At 42.6% G+C, this 26,008-nt stretch overlaps 1 protein-coding gene across 1 annotated transcript; it reads right to left on the minus strand.

The window, feature by feature from the left end:
- Positions 1-636: 636 nt before the first annotated feature.
- On the minus strand, positions 637-24,441 carry CDC42EP5 (CDC42 effector protein 5). The gene is made up of 3 exons (XM_069946834.1): positions 24,334-24,441; positions 23,689-23,948; positions 637-3,284 (listed from the first exon to the last, which is right to left on the minus strand). Exon 3 carries the CDS (start codon positions 3,269-3,271, stop codon positions 2,357-2,359), a length of 915 nt encoding a protein of 304 aa, XP_069802935.1. The 5' UTR covers positions 3,272-3,284; positions 23,689-23,948; positions 24,334-24,441; the 3' UTR covers positions 637-2,356.
- Positions 24,442-26,008: the final 1,567 nt, after the last annotated feature.

Below are 26,008 nucleotides of genomic sequence, written 5' to 3' on the forward strand. Positions count from 1 at the left end.
TAGGCTACATGTAATTTGGCATTGGCTCTCTTTAAAGTCAATTTAAAGGGAAACGTTCAGCAGGTTAGAAGAATGTAACCTGCTGATTACAGATGAGTGAATCTCGAGCATGCTCGGGTCCGTATGAGCACAAGGGTGCGGCATATGATTACCAGTGGCTGAAGGTCACTGGAAAACCCCTATGGCTGTATCAGTGTGTCCCAGGTATCCTTAGGGACGGACTAAATGCTGCAGATATGTCCCTATAGCGCACTGGCGGCTGAGGATGAAGGTAGCTTTCTTACCTTCATCCTTGACACAATTTCCATGATATTAGCAGTTTATTTCCCATGCTAATGAGGTGTTTTGGTGCCCTGAGGGTGGGACTACCTCTAGAAGAATCTGGGAGTTATTGGACCCCCCAGGGGTGGATTATAATGTGAGCGGTTTGGATGGTCGCCCAGGACCTGAGGCTCCTGGGGGGCTGATGACCGTCCAACGCCCACATCATAATACACTGTGCGAAATGGCACTGCAGCGCAGCACATTACTCAGGGACCCATGGAGGATACTTCAGTGGACCCCTAAGCACAATTTCAGAAGTTTTGTGAGTGCTGACAGGGCCTGTGAGTTTAAGGGGAAAAAAATAAATTCAAATTTGAAAAGGCTGCAAAACTATTTTATTGCAGAAGAAATATTTATAAAAAAAAAATACCATATGAAATACATTTTTGTGAAGCATTTTTTTTTTGTATTTATACATAGGCTGAAAAAGATGCACAGAGCAAAGAAACAAAAAAAAAATCTGGCTTATTTAGACATAGTTTAGAGATGGACTGTGGAAAGTAAATCACACCAGATCTCTGGCATGCTGACAGATGAAAGTTTTATTCAGAGTGAAAGGGTGGTTTCATACTGAGGAATTCTTGCAAATAAACTCTGCGGAATTCCGCAGTATGTCCGTGCGCATAGCCGCGCCCCTTTCCACCGGCTCCATAGACACCACTCTATGGGCCGGCGTATTCTGCTATCCGCCGAAAGTAGTGACAAGTCACTTCTGTCGCCGAATAGCAGAATACGCCGGCCCATAGAATGGTGTCTATGGAGCCGGCGGAAAGGCGCCTGGCCATGCGCGCAGACATTCTGCGGAATTCCGGAGAGTTTATCCGCGAGAATTCCTCAGTATGAACCCACCCAAAGAGTGCAAATTATGTGAAACACCTGTAGTGTGCAAAATAATATTGACCATGGCACATGAATACCACTAAATTCCTTGAGACATCTGCAAGCTGTCAGTTTTTCCCCTCATATAAAGCCTGGTCATATACATGAGTGCACAGGAGATAAAGCTCTATTGTACTGCAAAGAAAATACTTTCTGGTCACTTCCTGTGGAACCAAAAAAAGGTTCCATTAGATTGACCCCAATGGAACAAGCAGCCACCAATCATAGTGTGCAGAGTGTCTAACCTTGTGCTAATAGCATTACAAAAAAAAAAAAAAAAGCGAATGTCATGAATAAATGAAGAATCCCCTGTGAAGAAAATAAATGTACAACCCTTTATCTTGTATGTAAAAAGAATTATTTTGCCAGCACGTTAAAAGGAAACTTAGTAAATAAGAAGCATGGAATAAGAGTCTAAAGGCACTTTCTTCAGTCTTTTAGTGTTGTATGCAATAAAAAGATCAATATTTCTGACTTTCTTTTCTTAAAAATAGTATTTCTATGGTCAAAAAACGTATAGATGGGAGTATATGGAAAAAAGTGTTAAAATACACTTTAGTACGTATGCTACAAGAGTGCGAATGTGTTACACAGTTGCTCTTCTTTAATTTAGGGTACATAGCATGAGACCCATAGATACCAGTTGGTGTGGTGGGACACCAAAGCAACATTTCTAAAGGCCAACAACTAAGGAGTTCAGGGTTCCCCCCTTAACTTATACTCAGTTTTTACCTGGAGAAAGGCATTTTACACATACCCCCCACTCACCTGTAATAACACTATAAATTACCTTATAATATAACAAGGACATAGACCAATGGACAATTTCACTTCCTTCAACCAATCATAACTGAAAACATATACAAAAGTCCTTTTTTTTTATATAAACCTTCCCTTTCTCCCATAGAGTCCAACTAAAATTAAGCCATGTCCACTTGAAGCCCAAGGTCCAGTTCTTAGAAGTATAGGAGCAAGTCAAATGTATAACATTGCCTCTGTAAAAAGAATATTCATTTTGAATAGTTTAATAACCTAAAAAAAGTCATTTCCTTTTTCTTTCTTCCAGAAAGTCCATAATATAATATTGACCTACGAACCCCCTTTAATGGTCAAGAAACATGAACTTGAGGCTACCAAAGTTTTTTGTTCATTCCTATACTCCAATCTCATCATCAAGGTCATCATCAAACGTGTAGCCTTGACCTTCTTCATCATCATCATCGTCCTCCTCATCATCATCATCATCATCATCTATCTCTGCACGGTGACTGACGTGTAGATGGTTGTCTTGTTGCTGTGGACTATCTGCGATACCTTCATAGACAGAGCGTTTTTCTTCTTCACTGTCTTCTTCATAAACAGACGTGTTTCCTTCTGGATGGTCTGGGGTGGAAACAGAAACATTTTCAAAACCAGCGTTTGTCATTGGCAGAGTGCTGGATAGACTATAGTGGTTTCCGACAGGCTCTGTAACAGTGGACTGAGTGTATATATCACTGTCTGTTGCATGGACAGGAGCAAATTTAAAGTCAAAATCTCTCTGGTCATCTGGATTGTTCCATTCAGACGTCGGAGGATCTCTATTCATCACGCCTAATACATCATCCAAAATAGATGGGCCCAAGTCGAGATGGAAGGATAACATGGATTCTGCATGCTTCAAGCCACAGTCTCCAGGTGAAATCCAGTCAAACTGATCTGAAGTCACACCCATGTTGCTGTTATTCCACAAACTGTCTTCTTTTGTTGATACATTATTGACAGGGCTTGAAGAAACGCTTCCTGCCCCAGAACCAATTCCTGACGACTGTGAGCGCTGGCTTAGTGAATCTGCCATTTTGATTTCTTCATGATCCCCTGTGATTTTCATAAGACCATTTTTGTTTGGCACTTCCACTGGTGGGGCCGGGGCAGGGCCATGGTTACTGAGGAAGGAGGTATCTCCAAACGCATCACCTCCTCTTCCAACATGCATGGTGTGTCTAAAATCCCCCAGTGGGGCACTGATCATCTCTCGATCAATGCGGGTTCGCTTTTTTGAGTTGCTGGATTGCTTGAGGATAGGCATCTTGAGATGGAATCTACAAGGAAAACAAAAACAAACAAAAAAATTAAGTAACCTTCAATAATTCTAAAAAAAAAATAAAAATTAACACAATAAAACAAAAAACACTCTTATTGGAGAGGACAACTTATAGCTTTTCTGTCATAACGAAGAAATATTGGTGTGAACTGAACACTCATACTTCCTTCCCTTTACCCTGATCTATATTATCTGTAAACTAGAGAGATGCATACAGAAGGGTCCACTCAACCTTTCTGCAATTATGTTAAAGAGTATCAGTCATTTAAACAAAAAAGAATTTGGACATGTTACACGTTTTTATTGGTTTGAGGGTCTGAGAGTTTAAATCACAACCGATCAGGAGAACATGTATGTAGAAGCACATGCTGCCACGCACCACTGTGTCTATGTAAGTGAGACAGCCCTATAGACTTACATTATGCTACTATCTCAGTCATGTGACACAGAGTCGGGAGAATGTATTGAGCGTTGACTTTTCCTACTCCTTCTCTGGATCAGTCGCAGTTTGAACACTTGGACCCCAATCGATAAAATCATATCAAGTGAATGAAAGACCAACTTTGACTGAATGAGTCTCTGGGCCCTATTACAATGAGATGGTAAACAACCAAATTCTAGTTTGCCGGCTGATCAGATCATTTGGGGCAGTTGAATAAAATCCTTAGCCATGGGCAGTACGTCTTCCAGGGTAATAGAGGATGTGCCGCTAACAGCTGGTTGTAACTGTCACACACTTACTGAGCCGTGTAATAGGCTTTGTAGAGGAGCACTGATCTAGGAGATTGGTTCTCATTTACTTAGCAGCTCAGGCCATGTAATATAGCCATTATTGTTAGGCACATGTGAGGCAGGTGTTTTTCTAGAACATAATATGAGGCTACTCCAACCGTTTTCATCACTAGTTCTTGTGGATCTATCTAAAGATGTACAGTTATATATAGACAAAGATGGCCCACCACCAGCATTATTAAGACCAAATAAGAACATAACAGAAGTAAAGGCTTATCGCTTGCTTATAGCACCAGTCCTGATGTTAAAAAAATAAAAATATAACAATATTAATCATCCGAGTTGTGAAACGCGTGATAAGGTCATGCAGGACATGCATGATGTACTTTGCTCACTCCATTCCAGCCTTACCAAGAAAGGTAAAAACATGTTTGTTACATGGCAGCAATTTTCATTACAAACACCACCCAACTATTCAGAACACAAAAACACGTCAAGACTCCGATCCTGCCAGCTGTAAAGGCTTCAAAGCCCAGCCCCAGGCAGTACCCTTGTAATCAACTTATTTTACACTGACAAATTACACACGTCTGCTAATAGCACAATCCAGGCCAAGCGAGCGTGTCAACCAACAGGGTAATAAAAGGGCAAGCAAATCATTAAAAGAGTGCTTTAGTCCCTAGTGTAAGAGATATGTTAGATGTCACCATGAGTAAGCTGGTCGAAACTGTTCATGATGGACCATGTTGACTCGTAATGGGGTCCACCGGGGGTTTTGACGGTCATTTGTTGGCAGTAACATTAACAAATGACCAACGAGTTTCTCTGTAGCAATCTATCATTAAAAGACTAAATGTATGGTCTTAAAAGAATGTTCTATTTGATTGTCACAAGACCAAGCAAGCCACTGCACAAATCCCACAAGCCTGATACACCAAGAATTTTTTTTCTATTTTTTGAATTTTCTTTTAGTCAAGTGTTTGGAGGGTCACCAAAAAGTCACACTAGAGTCTGGTGTATTCTAAACGGCAACAAACGTCAATGTTTTGTCCACTTCTGCAATAGTCAATGCCCAATCAGTCATAAACTCTAAATAGTACAAAAATAACTGAATGTGAAACAATCAGCGTGATTCATTCACCTGTTTGCCTAAAAAGTTATTGAACATTTGTGTGAAATTGAGGAATATACTGGCAGCAACCTTGTGTTTTGAGTCTTTTTTTTTAATAAAGATAACCTGGCCACAGAATTTTTTTATGAAGTACCTCTAAAAACATTTTAAAAATTCTCTCTTCGATAAATATTGTATAGGAAATAGTCACTGCCCAACCTACAACTCTGCAGCATGCCTCCAAAATCAGCAGAACAGACGTAGAAAATAACTCATTTATCACACCCACCGCCACAGCTGTAACTTCCCATAGTGAATCACCAGCATATTTACAGAATATCTGATGTGACACGCTTACTTAACTATGTGCAGCCTGTAAGGCATCCTATAGGAATGAAGGAGAGGTCTCAGAGGTGGCAGCAGAAATACAAGAAAAGGACATGAAAAGCAGTGACAAAGAGCGGTGGTTACGTGTGAACCTCGGAATGATAGGACTCACATGGGTGAGAAAAAGAGGACTTCTTATTCCATCACATGCCACAGCTAAGAAAATACCATCAAAAATATGCCCGATTTTATCTACACGTACATGTATATACACCTGGTACTGCGGTTCTGCCTCATTGGCTCTAATAAAGACAAACTTATCAATCAAGCATTCCTGATCAGATTAATTTAAAGGGGTTCTCGGACTTTGAAAACATCTATAAAAGTTAAATATGGAAAATAGTTCGCCAATTTAGTCACATTATTTTATTCAGAACATCACATAATACTTACCCATCTCCGTGCCTTCGCCACCAGCTCATGGTCAGCCTCCGATTTTCTGTTTTCTCCCAGTTCCTGTGTTGCTATGATGCGGCAGGAACTACCTGCTCAGCTAGTCAGTGACTGCAGGGATGTCCCGTCTCAGGCCAAGTGGGCATTTCTGAGCTAGGTCATGACATCATAGGACCAGCAGCTACAGGAGACCAATGGGGGGTCCATGAGTGGTGGCACTGCAGAGGCACTGAGATGGTTAAGTATCACTACTTTATTATGTTCCCACCCCCACCCTGGCCACTCTGACTTTTTACATTTTTTTCCAGATAAGAGTCATATAATGAAGCATTCTCTTTTTCTAATTGGTTGCTATATTTTGATTCTAATTTTTTCAATAATTTTTTTTATTTATTTTTGGAACATTTTTATGGGGGCAACCATCTTGTCAGCTGTTTTTAAACAACCTTTAGAGATATGTTTTGCAGCAAACCTCATAGATCAGCAACAGACTGGAGCTGTTCCATTGACCTGAATGGGAAAGGTGTTTGGGCATGCTCCATAACATTTGCAGAAGTGGAGGCCGAGCTCCTATCGCCTTCTCAATCAACGAATGCCATTTTTCACTATAGTATTGTACGATTCACTTTCCAGCATTCTCCTCAATTATCATCACAGACAGATCAGGAAATCTAAGACACCAGGATTATTGCTAGATTACAGCCAGGAGAAGAGCGTGGTTAAGCACCTTACTCCCCTGCTTGCGGACTTGTTGCACAAGAGGGTCTCCATAGAGTTTCCTACAATAAGCCAGTGAGTGAAGCTTTCTTCCATGCACGACCGACTTTAGTATTAAGTGTATGGACACATTTAGAATTGGATGTTCTAGTAAATCTGGGTCAACGTGTTTCCTCTGACTTTTTCTTATATGAATGAACCATCCCACATGGAAAGTCAGGTAACAGAATGTTTTCACTCACAATAATACAATGTATATCAGACAGATCAGTGTCTGCGCCATTTTCTCTGTGTGGTTACAATAAAACTCCCCCCACCCCAAAACTAAATATTTAACAGATCCTGGCTGCTGCGGAGTGTCTGACACTTGAATAGGGAACAAAGCCCCTTCTGTCTGGCCTTGGCACATGAATTACAGCTTCAGATGAGACCAGAATCCCCCCTTTTCCTCTTTTCTCAGAAATGAGACACCATCCCCTTCCCAGCAGAACCATGCAGATGCTGCGCCTTCCTTTGTAACACATTTATATCATTACAATCTGTTAACCCAAAACTTTCTTTGCTTTTATAATTTTGGTAGTCTGGACGTTGAAACATTAATCTAATACTCTGTATGTTTAGATGGTTTTCAACAGTTACACTATTTCTACAGGGAATTAAGATGAAGACATTGAGTAACTTTGTATACACGTTGTAATACGTCCGCTAACTGGTCCAGAGCTACAGCCTGCACCACAGTCCTGATGAGGATTCATTATGTTGCCGTTTGTCATTGGAAACAGTCAGCAAGCTTGTTGACAGACACACCAGTTTAAGCTCATGTACAGTTCATATTCCTCAATTATTCTGTACCTTAAAGACCTACATTTCCCAGAATATAAATCTGACTGTGAAGACAATAAACTGCAAGGAATAGTGAAAGATTTCAGCTCTGAAGTCTTCAGTTTTGTGAATGCAGCTCTGGAGTATAACATGGACTGAAACACAGTGTTAATTAAAGAGAATTAATAGTGTTAAGTTTACGCAACTTCTTATATAGTTCAATGTTATATTATATACTGTATCTGGCACTGGCTATCCGATATACATACATATATATACACACACACACACACACAAGAGTTTAAATATGTTACCAGGAGCGTGGACAGGTGAAGTATTAAAGGGGTAGTGTGGCGCTAAGTAATTATTTACAAAATAACACACATTACAAGGTTATACAACTTTGTAATGTATGTTATGTATGTGAATGGCCCCTTTCCCCGTGTTCCCCCCCACCCACGCATAACTAAGCTCAGCCAATCGCGGCTGAGCAGCTGATGACGCGGCAGAGGGGGGCCGGCATGACAACGTCATTGTCCCCAAGATGCCGGCCGGGGTCGACACGAATCAGGTATGTATAGTGCACTACACTTCCGGAGGTGGGGGGGGACGCGGGGAAGGGGGCCATTCACTAACATAACATACATTACAAAGTTGTATAACTCTGTAATGTGTGTTATTTAGTGAATAATCTTCTAATGCCGCACTACCCCTTTAACTGTTTGGGCAAGGGCTGCACGGACATCGCTAATGATGTCCATGCAGCCCTTGCTAACCGATTATCGGGCAGTGTAACAGGCCCAGTAAATGAGCACCAATCTAGCAGAACGTCGCTCATTTACAGTATTGATCTGACCTGTGTAATTGCATGAATTGAGCTATAGTATAGGTGTACAGAGCCCATCTACTATAACCAGCCATTTGACCTTCATTCTTGGGACCGATGGGGCTCCTAGCAGTTGAGCCCCTCTAACAACCCATGGGATAACTATAGATCCCTGGGTAACCCATCTAATTTCCTGAGATCACTGTCTGTCGTGTTTCTGAATGCTGTGCCCCAGGCATGTGGTAGTGATGAGTACAGTACGCCATCGTAGATCATAGATCTTGAATTGCTACCATTATGAAAACACATTTCACCACAGATTCTGATTGCTACAAATGTGAATAAAACCCGATACCGTCTACTGCCTTCTGGTAATACAATGCTTTCCTATATCGCTTATGTGCTGCATTAATCACCCGACCTGTGTCAACCAAGGCTGAAAAGACGTCCTGGAATCTCATTACAAAGTCCTTATGGGGAAGGGCTATTTATTTTAGAACAATGTTTAAGCTTTCTGCCAAGTAGTAAACTCCTAGAAGGCTGTAGCTTTGGAAGGGGCTTCAATTCTCCTTAAAGGGGGAAAAAAAGCTTATTAAGAAGCTTCTAATCGTGTTCACATGTATGTGTTTGAAAGTTTGTTCCGTTAGGGAGATGAAACAGTGACCATGAGGACAGACGGTTTTATGGATTTCCTGCCAGTGACATCATTGAGAATATCACAAATAAACCTCTCCCCAACCTGAACTGACTACTACCAAGATACAATACATTGCATTATATTCCACAGAAGAAGAGAAATGCAAATCACTACTTCGGGTGGATAGGAGTGTGACAGCAAAAAGATCATAGCCCCCATGGGGGGGGGGGATACCATGAAACCTGCTAAAGCGATTGCTGACGGGTCTTGTCAGCAGGCACTGCTGATGCCAGGATGAAATAGAGGCCAGCGATCCATCGCAGATCACTCACCTTTCCAGGTTTTAATCTCCAATTTTAAACGATAAGACATAAGAAAAAAAACTTTAACCCTGAATGTAACACGGTACCTAAAGTACTTGTATGTTTAAACCTGAGACATATTCCTAAGGTATTCTTGAAAATTCTGTTATCCCTGTTGCCCAGAATTATAATACAGAAGCTATCTGATGTATGAGATATATTTAAATAATCTTAAAGTGAATCTGTACCGGCGGCTACCCTCGCCTAAACTGCTGGTACCATTTTGTACACGTCATCATGCCATGTCTGGTCCAGGGGTCAGCCTTTCTTGGGCCGGTATTTTGGCAAAAAAACAAGTTCTATTCTGGCGGGATAAAGAGGAGTCAATAAGGTGGTGCCTAGAGCATCCACGCCCTAGGCCTGCAGCACCTTTCCTAATTTTTGGCACGCCCCTGAGCTGGATACAGATGGCCTAGGTAAATACCAGGCCCCAGGATCGGACATGACGTGATTAAGTATACAAAACGGTACCAAAGGTCTGGGGGTGGGTACCGGCTGGTACAGATTTACAGATTAGCTTAAAGTTCGTATACATCTACCTCTGATCTCTGCCACTTTGACACAGGACAATTGGAAGCTGAAAATATGCCTCTAGTAATGCTCATGGACGATAAAATTTGTTCCATGTAAAAAGGCCTTAGGCTCTCCTGACCTCACGTTTAAACTCAATATGATGTCATCAAACATATGGTATCACTATTGCAATATAGTTGCATTAATTATTCATATGCCAAGGATGATTCTTCTGCCCAACATTGGGGCATTTCTTAATGTATATAATCAAATGTAGTTCCTGAACATAGAAAATACCCCTTTAAAACCCTTTGTCCTTTTGGTCTGTCTCCGCTCAGTGTGAGGCTTATACTTCGTCCAGATGGAGTGAGAGAGGAAGGAAGGAAGGGCAGGAGTAAATCAGGTCCTTATTATATGTTTCCTTCCAGCCTTGGGAGACCCAACAGCTGATTTTCAGAGTAGACAAGCTTCTCATGCAGAACGCTGCCGAGTGAAGCAGGAAATGTCTTTACTGGTACAGTACAGGTTGGCCTATGAGCAAACTGCTGGCCAGCTCCTTACTAGTTCTTGACACCTCCTTAGTTTATCTCTGATTTAGTGGTCATCCATTGTTTTGAGTGATTTAGAACACTGGATGGTAAAAAAAAACTTTTTGTGTGTGTGTGTGTGTGTGTGTGGGGGGGGAGACAAACAGTGCAGTGATAATGTTTGGCACATGGCTTGCCAGTGTCTGCCACGCTTCATGGGCTTCAGCTGCGGGTTATGTGATGTTTTTAAATGTGACCAGAGTAAATCAGTACAAGTGGATAGCTTCAAAGAGACTAATCTGCCTCTAGAACGCCAAATTAAAGAGATGCACATGGGCCAAAGGGAAGAGATTACTGTAAGAATCCACGGGGCGTCGTACAGGAAAAAGTTTAAAGCTTAAAAGATGTATGATATATGAATACTTGGTGTGTATATATCTCATTGACAGAATTTTCCTGTATTTTCTTGTATTCCAGTCTGTCTGAGCCAATATCCACATGGACTTTATATGTTTTACATGTCCAAAACACTGGCCCATTCTTTGTACTGCATTTTGGACTGTGGTAATGCCCATTATAAAGGGGACACTTATGTGTGTTCTCTATGGGAATTGGTACATCGCTGCCTAACACCTCTCGTTGTGGCTTATATCTCCATGAACAAATGGGTCACGCAGTGAAATTCCATCATCCCCAACCCCTATCTCCACCTGCAAGTGTGTTGATGGAATCTCAGGAGACCCCCATATACTTTGTACTGACTAGACATGAGTGACCCTGGCAAAAGTTCAGGTTTGCACGAACGTGAACGAATAGCATTTGAATATCGCTACCTGGAGAAGGTGGATGTAGCCAGAGGATTTTTCTATCAGACACTACTGAATGTGTGATTTCAGCCTAAAGTGAACATTTGGGATCACCAGACAATCCTGACTTGGGTGGCTGCTTGGCATAGGATGCTACTTTTAACATTCAGAAGCCCTTTAAAGCCCCTAAAGCTGTTGGCGCTACTGATCACACAAGGATGGTCAGATATTTATGCATCAATCTTAGCTAAATCAAACGGTAATAGGGAAGTTCAGCTTTTCTGGCCCTTCATGCAGTTGCCTCATAAATTGTACAGAAGATACTAAGGCAAATTCTAATAGCGCAGCTGCTTTACCCAGCTGCCCCAGATCAAGAACATATTCAAAGCTTGTGATGTGGACAACAGGAATAAATTAAGTACTTAATGCTTTAAGAACCAGTTAGACCACTCCATGGGCCAAGTTTTTTTTTTTTTTTTTAGTATCCAGACATAAAAAAAATAGTAATAATCTCCGTTAAAAGGTATTAGGAAAAAAATACGTTTGTTACAACTCACTAGCATTACTGGTCATAATGTTGCTGGGATTTTCCAGTCTTAGTGTCAATCATTTATAGAGGACATTGCCTACTTATTCTTGGTCTCTTCTTCTTACATATTTAAGAGAACATAGATTCCATTACCCCAGCTTTGTAATCTGACTGAGAAAGGGAGGAAAGAGCAATGCATAGTGCAATCATCATTGTAGTCTGTATGAGCTAAAAGAGTGGTGGTCCAGCTGCCCCTATATCTCCTATAGACTATAATGAAGAAAGCAGCACAGCAGCACCTTTTGTACCCTCACCACCTGCTGATGGCCAAGGGATTGCTAAACATTGGTCCGTAAGGTAAAGGGTCAAAATGTGGGACCACCAAAATGCGCTTATAACTGGAATTCCTCTTATTTTAACATTTTTGACGTTATGTTCAAGGGTCAAGGATTTTCAAACAATTTTTGAGCTCTTAAGAAAATCTGTCAACTACAATTCAGGTTCTGCTGACACTGTCAGATAACTGTTATATCAAAGAGACACGTGGTACCTTTTATATATCCAACTGTGATTGACAGTCAGCTGGAAGCTAAGCTCCAAGCAGGGATAGGGTTAGGAGAGAGAGTAAAGAGGCCTTTCATCTTGCACCAATCCAGGAGCTTTGCAAAGCCTCTGATACCAGAGAATAAAAGTATTTTTCTACATTCTAGAAGCACACACAGATCAATGAAAGGTACCATGTGTCTCCTTGACCTAACAGCTTTAAAATTGGTACTTCTATTCAGACCATTGTGGAACATACACAGGGACCCCATCTAACAGATTGGGGTATCCTACCACAGATCAGCAACTGATGGGTAACAATCCTTTATACAATTTTCCAACCTGTTTTATAAAGCATAACTTGAATGGGGATCACACAGAGCGAGACGTTGATTCATCCGGTGATGAAAACTATAGAAGTTATTCTAGTTCCTCAGCTGTCATGTCCTGGACAGATGAAGCATACTCTTATCTGGGTCTATTAATGGTCATTTACTAGATAGAAAGAAAGGAATGTCCAAAATGTCTATCTTGTAAAGTGTTGCAAGGTTTTATAAGCTGCATAATGGACTGATACCATTGAATTATTATGGACTTTACAACTCCTCGGATAATATAGAATTGGGGTGGGGGAGGGTCTAGTGTTTGGTAAAAGTAAAAGGTTCAGTTCTAATCCAATGGCTCAGTAGCCAGGAATAATTCATGGCCACATTACCTAACATGAGCCGTCGCTGTCTCCGTGCCACGTCTCTCCAGCCTAGACAACAAAAATGTCTTAAACAAAGCAAGAGCAAGTGAAAGCAGGTGAAGCTGACACCAGAACCTGTCGAGCAGCTTTACCATTCCTGCCGTGACTAATCCCTGACTTACTCAATTTTACTGAGAAGGTTCAGAAATCTACAGTAAGTCTGAGGAATGGGGAGGCGCAGGGAGAGGGTGGTGGCATTTAAGGGTTGGCCAGTGCGTCATAAACGTATATTCCTTCCTTGAGGCTTTGTCTTGGACCTCAGCGGAGATGAAGTTATGTTCATTTTCTCATATTTTTTATGCTTTTGACAAGTGAGCTATTGTTTGTAGTATGTAATAAAATGGTGCCTAGCGCTTCCCTTCAAACAAACTACATTAGTACCTTATAGTCCATTCAGTGGCATACAGAAGGTGGCATTTCAATTGCTATTTTTGTCATATATCTTGCTGATAGATATGCTCCCCATGAGACCCACCGGCACAGGGCTAAACATCACAAGCCTTACTAGCTAGGCCTCTGCATATTAATCCCCCCATGTTCTTGTATTGTTTTGATAACCTGTTACTCTTTCGCTCAGTTCTGCAATCTCCAGGAAGTACTGGTAATTGGTTTTCAGCTAGAGGACTGTGGGAAAGTGTGTGCACTGTTGCATAGCAACAGTAGGGTCACAATTCAGATAGAAAACAGGAAGTGATTAGATCCATGGGTAAGAAAAACAGCACATTTGTCCTCCATTACATATACGTATGTGATACACATCTGATTTTGCCAATTTTGTCTCATGCTACAATCATTTTACCTGTATATTATATTCGTATTACGGCCACTGGTCAACAATGCACTCCCCCTTGAAGTGGTGTGGCGCTCTTAACACTACTCCCTCTTTGTTCTACCAAACATGTGTCACAAGACTTACACCACAACAGATTAGTCACTTACAGATCACTATAGCTATGTGTCATCAGTGCCGTATGGTAAATAATAGTCCCAAATAATCTAACCTTACATAGCTTTTCCACACAGTTTGTTGTATGTTATAAAAGACACAGAGCCCCCCCCCCCCCCATATTAGGTCTCCTACGGCTTCTGAATACTCATGTACACAATGTCATAGAAAGTAATGCGACTGTCTGGAAAGTACCTGGTATCTAAATAATTTAGCCGCTATTTGAAAATTGTTTGTGTCTTGTACTTTGGAGGTAAGCCGATCAGTCCCCCCCCCCCCCCCCACTTCCTCAAATTACGCCTGTTAGGCATCAGCAGAAGTCAGTGCCCTCTAAGAAGAAACCATAGAAAGTTCTATACAGCTGAAAAGACTAAACATGACACTCACAGCCCAAATCTACTTAGCTTCTAGCAATACTTAAAAATGTCAGATGTTGCTATGATAAAAGAACCAAAAATCCTCCGTTTGGTTACCAGGAGTTTACACTTCGGATCCACTTTGTGCCTGAGGAGAAGGATTAGTTCCTGATAACTCTTCTGAAGTGTAAGTGGTTCACAAGTTATCACCTCAGCTAATACTGTAGATTCGGTGTGAATCCGTATCCTGTAAACCAGACTGCATCAACCTTAAAGGAGTCCTGAGCTTAGGAACAGACATAAAAAAAAACAAAAAACTATTTTCTATAAAATGCTCATAGAGTATGTTACTAAAAGAATGAAGGCGGAGGCATTAAAGGGGTACTCCAGCATGGGGGCATTTTTTCCTAGGACCGGTGAGGAGGTGGCTGAGGGAAACGACGTCCACTCACCTCCCCGGTCCCAGCAGCGGTTCCCGCATCGCGGTGCTCTGGTCCCCGGCTGCTTCCTGGTGTTTGATGTGGGCCTGAGACGATACAGCTCAGGTCCGCTCAGCCAGTCAGTGACAGAGGCGGGATCTGAGTGGACTTGAAACGGATCCCGCCTCGGTCACTGACTGGCTGAGCGGACCTGAGACGTCATGTCTCGGGCCCACGTCAGACACCGGAAATCGTCCGGGGACCGGAGCGCCGCGATGCTGGACCCACCACTGGAATCGGGGAGGTGAGTGGACGTAGTTTCCCTCAGCGACCTCCTCCCCGGTCCCAGGAAAAAAAATGCCCCTCCCCCCGTTGGAGTACGCCTTTAAAGTAGTATTCATTCCAGAACTTTTATCTAAAATTGTGCTTTTGCAGTCGGGAAACAAAAAAAAAGCTATATACTCCCCTTCCTTACCCACCACCTGCGTTATTCTCACAGAGCCAGTCCTGATCCACAGCACTTTCAGGTTTGGGATCAGTGTGTGGTATCGGCTACATCAACCCCAAACCAAGGAGGTAACTTTTTCTTTTTTTCATTTTTAATAGTTTCTGCCTGCTCAAGAACAATTTTAGATTAAATTTCATACCGAGAATAAACATTAAAGCAATAGCTGCAGTCAGAGCGGCTGACATGGGCAGCCAGCTAAAAGAGAGACAAAACAAATGAATGGATTTAGATATATTAAAACCACTCCCCATTTGGCTTATACAAGGACACCCAAGCAGGAAAAGCCCCTTTAATATACATAAGTCTAAATAGGATGTATAGACAGGGAATGTATCCAGAAGAACTTATAAAGACTTCCCAACTGTGCTCCAAGCAGATTGTTGAGAAATCAAGGAGTGACCTCCAATATGTCTGACATATCAATCATAGGATAAGCCGCCGCCAGACTGGCTGTTGAAATAAATATGCATGCCAAGGTAAAGTCATTGGGACTAACCTTTTGTGATGGGGCAAATACAGTAATAATTGCAGTTATTTTATGTGTGTGGCCAACCTTTAAGGTACTATGCACATCAGATTAAAAAGGTCAGATTCATACGAAAAAATTGCTGAACTGCCATGCTGGCAATCGGCTGTTGTTTAGACATTACTATATGATAGCTGATCATTTGCTATGCAAATACGGTTGTTTTTCTAAACAGCAATCATCTTGAATGCTGGGGAAGGAAACCGAACTGTGGTACAGATGAACTACTGATGTCTATAGTGACCTTAAAGGGAACTTGTCGTTGGTCTCATGCTGCCTTAACTATGAGCAGCATAACACGTATGATTAATAGTTTAAGAGCCACCTGGGAATACAGCTTTGAGTCAAACGGGTGGAGCTAGCCAGATTCTCACCATCCTATGCTAAACTATGTGCAGGGAGAGACAGGTCTGGAGACTGCCCCAATGACTCGAAGTTTTTCTGAAACATTGCAGCGTTCCAAAGTGAATCACAAGATGTTTGTAAGCTAGGAGCCTGACAAGTTCCCTTTAGGACACGTTCCTGATACCGGTGTAGTCATCAAAAATAATGCAGGTGTTTGTGCTGCTCAGTAAAGTTTATGCTGCGGATAATGTAAGATATGTTCTACTAAGCAACTCCAGGGATTAGAGGTAATTACACACCAGGTAACAGGCTTCTGCAGAATGTTCTAGTGTGTTCAAAGAGAAGCACACGTAAGGAGATTGTCAGTAACCATATAGAAAATGGATGGAATGAGTCAGGGAAACGTAAAGGAAAATAACTTATTTTCTGAGACACAGTTATTAAAGGGAATCTGTCAGATGGATTCCCATTGTGTAACTAATCAAAGCGGCGGGTAGGGGATAAAGCACCTTCAGGCTATGTTCACACACAGTAACATATGACCAAAATACGGCCGACATTTTGAGTGAAAAGGTGAAAGAAAACAACTGTTTTCACAAAAACAGGTGGTAAATAATTAGCATGTTTATTATTTGGATGGTCACAATCAATAATGGCCGCTATTCTATATGTTGTGTGCATCGCCAGGCAATTGACCATTGACTTCAATGAAGCGCATTATTACATTGAAAATATGGCCATATTTTGCTTTCATTTAAAGGAGATGTCTGATGGAAGGCCAAAACCTGCCGGCAGGCTGGTGGGGGCAAGAAAATAAGATCTGAACTCACCTGCCCTCATGCCACTCCTGGGTCCTGTTCACATCAGCCGGTGACTTGCAGCTCTGCTAGCTGCAAGGCCACGACCCAGGCTGAGTGATTGGGTTAGGACTGCGATCTCTCAGCCAGGCAGTGATATTTCGGCTGGTGAAGCCAGGTATGTGAGGTAGCAGATTTCCAGCGGAAGCTGAGAGCCGGCTGCTGCCAATGGGACATCGCTGCCACCAGGACAGGTGAGTTCGGGACTTCTCTTTTGACTATGTGTGAACATAGGGAACCTCACGGTCCTAGCTGTAGATTCATATATTATGTACCTCTACCTTCAAAATGAGGAGTTGTTTTAATTTTAAAAGGAAATAAATTGCAACTAAAAGTGCACGTATATATAGGTACTGCTTGAAGGAGCTAAAGTGCTCCGAGATGTAGTGGTGGTGGTGGGGGGGGGAGGGGTTGATAAGTCGCGACCATCGCATGCGGGCCAAACAACAGGCTGAGGCTATGTTCACACAATGTATGAACAGCATCCCTTATTTGACACTCAAAACATTGGCCAATGTTTTGAGTATCAAAGAACGGTCGTTGTTTAAAATAAAAACTGCATTGAAGTCTATGGACAACGGACGGAAATTACTGACATGTTTATTATTGTGGCAGCCGTAGCAAACAGCGGCTGTTGTTCAATACATTGTGTGAAACAACGGCTGTTGTCTGACTAAAATACAAGTTATAGCATTATAAAAAAAAACGGACGTTATGTAAATTGAAAACAATGGCCGTTCTTTTCATAAAAAGTATGTTGTGTGAACATAGCCTAAGGCTTATAAGAGCCACCTCTGTTCCTGAGTTGTGTATGGTATTGCAGCTTAGGTTATTCACACATGGGTACTGATTATGTATTCCCTTTGTATACAGAAGGAGTACCCCATGGCTATACATGTGATCTAAAAGCAAAGGATATTTTCAGTTAGAAAGCCCCAGTGCTGTAGGAAATACAGCGCTCACAGCTGTGACTCTGCTACAAGACACCAGGGAGCCTGAGCTTTGACCCCTTGTTGTTATACCACACCAACCCCCTGCAGTGCCCCCGGGGGTTCCCACCGGATAGCGGCATCTGCATTCATGATTATATTACAATATGAATGCCTATATCATCTGAGATGCTGAAAGCTTGTAGGCAGCAGATATACCACTGTCTACATCTACACCGATGCTTGCAGTATTATTAGTGTTTGTAACATTGCTGCTCGGTTGCAGTGTTTATGTTGCAATATTTGCAGCGACCCTACTTCTGACTCTTCCCGTTATCCAGGATTAGAAATGTATGATGATTTTACCCATCCTTCCTGCAGAAAATCCAAGCACCCCATCAGGTAGGGACTTCATAGTCCATGGTTAGGCACTACTGATCCCAGCAAGCCTTGCAGAAATAGATACACAAATACCCAGTATGAAAGCGGAAACAGGCAGATGCAGCACAGATGTTATGGGTGCACTGTTATGGCTTCCTACAAATTGAAGACTATATGGCACTTAAAAGAGTTATCCAGGATTAGACTACCCCTGTCCTCAGGTTGTGTGTGGTATTACAATTTAGCTCCATTGACTTTAATGAAACTGACCTGTAAAACCACACCCAAACTGAGTACAGGAGTGGCGCTGTTTCTGGAAGCAAGCTGCCATGTCCTCAAGCTGTGGCTCTCTAGCATTCTCTGCCATCCAAGGAGGGGGTCACCCATCAGCACCTTCCTTTAAAAAGGTCTGGCTGGTCGTGGCTTCCAGACTTTCAAGGCCCGCACCTACGGCGCTCAGATATTTTTGGCGGCAGCTCCTATGTAGGGAAGGCCATTTAATGAGGCAATCCTATTAAATCACATCCAGACACAGATGATCCCCCACCCTCCCCCTACTCTCCGCCGATTCCCATGGAAGAGGACCTGCATCCATTGGATTACTATGGCAGAATAATGACGATAAACAATCGCTTCATTCTCACGTCCTGGTGCAAATGAAACGGATCTGGCCAGATGGCAGAAATTTCACTATGACATTTTAAGAAAAACATCTCCCCGCTTTCACGTTCCATAGAGTCTCTCTTCACGGGACTCTTAGCAGGCAGCACATCCTGTGAGCAGTAACTCACAACAGATATGTTTATACACTACACACAGACAGCAAGTTTAACTATGGGAACAGTTTATCAGGATAGAAAACATGGCAGGAATACACCTTAAACTAACAAGCATGACTGGAAATGATAATCCCAGCTAGAACATGTACAGAGGACTGGGAAAGAATCCATAGCGTTCAGCTATAACAAACGCTTCCCACGCACGTATCATTTCCATGTCACATAAACACATATACAAGCTAGTACATATGGGTGTTTGTACAGCTTTTTAAGACTTCTAATGAACCTCTGTAAGATAGGACCAAGTGATCACAGATCCTCATAGCAAAAGTGTGACCTTTACCATCCGAGGGATGTAGATTATGGGTCACTTCTCTCTTCTAAGTCTAAAAGGGTCTTTCTTCTTGTGCTGGTTCACATGCCTACTTGCCTCTAAATCTCAGATAGGACGGCCCGGTTCTTGCGCTCTTGCTTTTGCAGCCATTGTAAGATAGAAAGACTTGATGACTTCCTCTCTTTTGTTTGCACACATTGCATTGCTCGTGGGTTTACGGCCCCAATGAAGAAGGGTGAATGGGTTTCAGTGTATGTTAGGACCCTCAACAGCCGCAGCATCTGAATCTATGTTTAAAGGGTTGTCTCTGGAATATCACCTCATTTTATTTGCCATATTAAGGATTATGGACTTTACAGAGATTGGTCCCAGGTATAGCCATCGTTCTAACCTACACTCTTGGCCAAGCCAAGCATACATGTTTATAGGAGATTGGGAGAGATAGCTGTCAGCTTAAAAAACAAAAAAACTTAACTATGCTGAAAGGGGTAGTGTGGTGGATTATACTCACCAAATCACTGTCGACCCCAGCCACCATCTTGGGACAATGACGTCATCTTCAGGAGGCCGGCATAAGGGAGGGCTGGAGTTGTCCGGCCGGCCTCCTGAAGATGACGTGTTCGACCCAAGATGGCGGCTGGGATCGACAGTGATTCAGTGGAGTATATTGCACCACACTTCCGGGGTGGAGAAAACATGGGGAAGGGGGCCATTCAAAGTTGTATGACTTTGTAATGTGTGTTATTTAGTGAATAAATGTTGAACACCGCACTACCCCTTTAAATCTGTTATATTTAGTGGCTGCGCTTGTTCCCTAGTAGATGTACACCATCTGGAGTATATGGCATATGACCATATAGTCTTCTTTTTTTCTTAATATTAACAGTCTGGTGCTGCATATGGCTAGCTCCTCTCGTCTCAGTCTGTAGGGGGAACACATCACACATTACCCTTGAACTGTGCAAACACTCACTTCTTTTAGGAGATCAGGTTGTACCCATGTTGGCAGATATCTTGTGTTCAAACCAACAGTGTCATTGTAGGTCTCTGGAAGGTAGGAAGCTGCTACAGGCTATCTTGCCTACCGTAGGTCTATTTAGTGTGTCTGCCGGTATGACTACAGACATTTATGGTTCCGTTAACACTGGTCCCACCAACTGTATGTAGATGTTTCCCCAACACACACACACACAATCTGGGTAAATTCTTGGTCTTTCACAAGGCCAATGGGCAACCAGCTCTTAATACATACATTTAATGACACAGCCAACTACACTTCATAGCACTCAGTAATTCAGCTTCCTGGCTCCTATACACTACAGCATTTCTGAAGGCCCCATTGTATTTCCTTCCTCTCTCTTCCAATTCCAATAGAGCTACAGGTCCCAACTCTAGTACAGAGCCTTACCACAGCTCTTCTGGACCTTGACCATCTTCCAGCTTTACTCACTCAATCACTTTTTGTCAGATCCCCCCAGACCTCTGTTCTCTCTCTTACAGCAGGTTTCTCTTTTTGCTTTGCACCTGACTGCATACATACTCAATGCCATAATACAATCAGCAGACACTGTTGACACAACAATACACCAGGTGGCTCATACCTACACATAATACAGTTGTCTTAACTCCATGTGGTCAAACAACAATGTTCAATACAACGTAACAGAACATAGCACACAGCTTTACCCCCTCTCTTACAAGTACATACCATGTCTATAGTAACTGGTTATAAATATAAAATAGCCATTGTAGTGGACTGCTAATTCCCCTATTAGCATGCCATCTATGTGAAAATGTTGGGGAATGGCCAGGTTTTCATCTATCTATCTATGTATGTATGGCTAGGAGTCCATATCATTCAGGTTACTGAAAGGACATTTTTTTAAAAAATTGGCCTCATATCAAAACTAATAGGATCCAGAAAAGCATTTCCCTCTCGGCGAGTTGCGCAATACCGGTGCGAAGGTTAAACAGCTAGATATCTTGAGAACAATGCTACAGCAAATACTTACATGGAGATTAGGACCCTCCATATTTAGAGTATGTCATTTGTCACACTTATGTAACACTAAACCATTAAAAAAGCTTGTCCAACCCATTCAGGTCAATCACCCATAGACACATGTTAAGTGCTCACACTGTCCCATACTGTTATATCTGTCTGTGGACATGCTGTGACAACCCATACAAACACCATTATGGCTAGTGGCTATCCTTGAAGTTGTCACCCAACCTTCCTGGAAATCAAATCTGTGAACAGTTTATTACTACATAGTATATTGTATAATAGAAGCTATACTTTTTTTTACGCTCCAGTTTCCTAGAAACAATATATACTGTATACCATTACTGCACCTATAGAAGTCTATGGAGCATAAAGGTGCATCCATATGCAGTGGCTGCCGTGGATTATGCTTTTGGGGGGGCAGAGACGTAACACAATGACATACAGAAGCAGCACATAGAGCGTCAAGTGCCAAATGGAATTTTTAACAACTTGACAGAAGCGGACGACTCAATAACTTGCAGACATTCTCCATTATTGGACTCCGAAGCATTGATGCACGCACCTGCCAAGCTAACACTGAGAACACAACCTTTAGAAAGCTGACAAAGCACCCGGCGCTGGTTTATTGTGTACTGCTGTGAATACATATGCTTATTCCCCGAGCCACTGAATAAATGAACAATCTCCATTTGAAAGAGTCAACGCATAGCAATCTCAAGGCAGCAGTCAGACGGTGACAACTCAAGGGCAGGGGCTTCTAAGCTTTTCAGGGAAACTTTTCTCAGCTTGATGCTTTAAAATCCATATGTTGCCTGCAAAGCTTCTGCATGATGACAGGCCACAAAGACAGGACATGCCCATGTGCTATCAATTCCTATGGTCATGCTACAAATGGGATTGAGGGTCCATTTACACAGACAGATTATCTGCCAAAGATTTGAAGCCAAAGCCCGGAATGGACTATAACCAGAGATTAGGTCCTAAAGAAAAGCCTTGAGATTTCTTCTCTTTTCAAATCCATTCCTGGCTTTGGCTTCAAATCTATGGCAGATAATCTGTCAGATAATCTTTCTGTGTAAATAGACCCTTAAGGTGTCCTATGAACTATAGCCACTCATGCACATTGGATAGTTGGCAAACACCTAATCCTCCAGACTTCCCCATAGACATGCATCAGCCAAGCATTCGGAGCAGAGTTTTATCCTCCATGGGGACGTACAGATGGGTATGCTGAAATCCAACATGCTTGAATCCCTCTTTTACCCAACATCTGTTGTTGGAAGTGGGTTGGACCCCCCCCCCCCTTTTAAGAGATCTGCATGACAATCCAAATGCAAATGCCTCTGTACAAACAACAAATGCAAGAGGAAGATGATATGAATGCAAACGATGCTTTGTCCATTGCTGAAGTGGACAAGTCATAGGTATCTGTTACATACAATCAGAACAAACCAGAAAAACACACATTGTAAACCTCTCAGCATGAAACACATCCTCTGGCCACTAGTCACAGCTTGGCTATGTAGCCGTTCACATACTTTGTCCACTTACTAATTAAAAGTACCTAGATTCCCATGCATACAATGATAATTGGTAGTGACCTGACCGAAAAAGATGGTGGTAATAAAAAAAAAAAAAAAAAACTGGGATATTTGATGGAAAAAAAAAAACCTCATCATTACAGTCACGTTAACAGTGTCTGTCGGTAAGACTTTGGCTAATTGTTCGGTGACTGTCCACTTTAAGGGACAATAAACCACCTAGAGACACATGTTGCACAATCCATTGATGTTTCTACCATTCCATGCTTTTACAGCCCCAGTCACCATCAGCAATTCCCAGCAGCACGCGTCAGCACTCACTTCCTGTGTTAATGATCTCCCAGTCTGACTCCCTATTCCGGGCCCCACCAGACTCCAGAAGTCAGGAAGCCCCCTGGCTGCAGGCGCTGAGCCCCCCATACCATCCAGCTTCTACAATGAGGATTAGGGTTTGTACAGGAGACTTTTTGCAAGGCAGATGACATCAGCAAGCATCAAAAGTCCCCCCCCCCCCCCATGCTGATTTTAGGAGAGGTCATACCCACACAGATGCTCCCCTCTAAGGAAGTGATCCCTAAACCATGGCAAAACTACAACTCCCAGAAGTTATAGCTTTGCGATCACTGCTCTAAAAGGAACATAACTATAGGAGAGAATTATGTAAAGGAAAGGGTTAAAAAAACGTTCTAATGAGGATTCCACACAGCTGGTTAACCCTATAATTACACAAGCTTCTAGGGACTGTTATCCACACTACCTGCAAATCCATCTAAGTATCTGTGTGCTACATTTCAAGGAAGTCTCCAGAAAGCCAACTCACCTTGTGAACGTTACAATGTGGCTGAATGATTCCTCCACTTCAGGTTACTCTTAATCCTCCCCAATCTTTTATTCTATTGTTATTTTTGTTTTGTAATCCAAGGATCAAGCAGCAGCAGATCACTGAGGGGGGCTTCTCCACAAGCTGGTCCTATTCACAGGGTGTTGTATGTCAGCCAGCACAGGCGCCTTCTAGATCCCTCTTCTTCCTCGGCTATAGCACTTCTGGGCGGGGGCTTCAAAGAGAACTCCTTACATCTCCTAGAAGAGGGAGATAAAGCAATGGCACCTCAGAAATGGGATCAGCAAACACAATCCAAATCAACTAAATAATGAAACACAACCGGTAACTAGGCTTTAAAACCTATGATAAAAAATATACACTATAGGTATAAAGAATACAAATAAAACAGAAAAATACAAGCTATAAAGTACAGAATAAGTCAAAATAAATGCTATGTAAACTCAAACAAAATATTGATACCTAAAAGTAATAAACAAATAAAAAATATCTAAAATAAGAATATACAAATATATAACAAATAAATATGTAAATATATCTAATAAATATATGTATGTAAAATAAACCTAGGGCTCCTTGCTGCCGACCACATTCCCCTGTATATGAGTAGTCACATGGACCTACCTGCCATCCACTAGGGCTCAGAGTCCATTGTGCACTAGCTGCCTGTGTTTTCCTGCCCTCACCTCAGACACTGTGTCACCCAGGACGTATAGGAGGATAATGCAATCCACCTCCAGCCCAGAATCAGCTAAACTCCTCACTCTCCTCCCCCTTCCTGCATCAGGCACAGGAAAGAGTTAAAGGGGCGGGGGTGACGTCACACATCCCGAAAGTTTCCCAACTTTTCTGCTGCAGCTTGCTGGCAGCCTGTCTGCAGAACATTCAGTGAGTGGTCCCATGTAAGAAGACCCCTGAACAATCGGCTGTTTGTGACCCTAGCAGAGAGTTGTGCACTGTGTACTGTATGTGCAAGGACAGAAATGTGTGTAAATTCACATAGTAAGAGAGGGGAGGAAATGATAGAAATTCCTCAGTCTTGCACGACCCCTGCCCTGTAGACCATTGTTGGAATTTCCTGAAACTGTTTTTAGTGTAATTTCTTCCAGATTGAGAGATCTGCATTGTGATTCATGCCTCGAGGTTGTGGGATAAGGAGCCAAGATGGTTCCTCTCACAATGTTCAGAAATCAGTCCAGAGACTAAACTGCAAACACAACAGGAATGATGCAAATAGGTTTTGGCTTGTGTGAGTATTAGAAACTCATCCCAGGGTTAGATCAAGGTTAGATCAGTAATGCTTCACTTTCAGGATCCAGGTGCTTGTCACATGCATTTACATGTATGAATGATGGGGGTTTCCAGAACTAGAGGTATACAGCTGATTTCTCAGACAACCTCCCTGTATACCTTTAGTGTCACAGAGACAAGTTCTGGCATGGACTTGTGATAAGGACAAAATGCAAAGCACCCCCCCCCCCCCCAAGCCGGCCGTACTGTCACATATAAAGCAGATTTGTTTTATTTTAACATCCTGCAGCAGTTGGTTTAGGCTGTGTTCACACTGTGCATTGTTGCATTGTTACTACGTGTTTTTGTTCACACCAGCAATGCAGGTTGAGACCATTGGATCCAAAGCACACGTGCACATAGTGTGAGCAAATGTGGTGGAATTCCGCCTACCTCAGTGTGACACTGCCTCTCTAGTCTTACGTGACTTACGTGAATTGACAAGAGAGTGGCGGAGGCACGCGAACCCTCTCATAGAGAAGCAGTGTCACCAGTGGCGTACTACTACAGAGGCAGGAAAGGCAGTTGCTATGGGGCCCCTGGGAGGAGGGGGCCTGATGCACAGGGAAGATAAGAGCCTCCTGTGTCCTTTTGCTCAACCCCTTATGTACTGCAATGTGTGAGTGACCCAGCGTTCTCTTACATGCTGAAACACAAAAAAGGGTTAAAGGGAACCGGTCCCCGCAGACACGGGCACAGAGCCCGCTTCGGGACTGGCTCCAGAAGCGGGAATCGCCGGAAAGGGTAAGTATCCTGGGGCTGGACTGGGGGTCAGACGGGCTCTGTGCCCACGTCCCCAGTGACAGGTTCCCTTTAATAAGCTAAAGACAGTTAGCTCTCTGCCTCACTGCTCTGATAACCCCTGACCTCTGCTCTGATAACCCCAGCGGACTGAGGCGGGCACGCCTCATTCTATGCAGGGACAAGGTCCGCCCTCCGTCCAAAGAATGAACATGTTTATTCTTTGGACGGATGATGGAATCTGCCCGTGCATAGAATGGAGTCTATG

The sequence above is a fragment of the Dendropsophus ebraccatus genome, chromosome 12 (assembly GCF_027789765.1).
Source record: "Dendropsophus ebraccatus isolate aDenEbr1 chromosome 12, aDenEbr1.pat, whole genome shotgun sequence".
Classification (NCBI taxonomy): domain Eukaryota; kingdom Metazoa; phylum Chordata; class Amphibia; order Anura; family Hylidae; genus Dendropsophus; species Dendropsophus ebraccatus.

Coding starts and splice junctions, on each gene's coding strand:
- CDC42EP5 (XM_069946834.1), bottom strand. CDS start 3,271: ATGCCTATCCTCAAGCAATCCAGCAACTCAAAAAAGCGAACCCGCATT.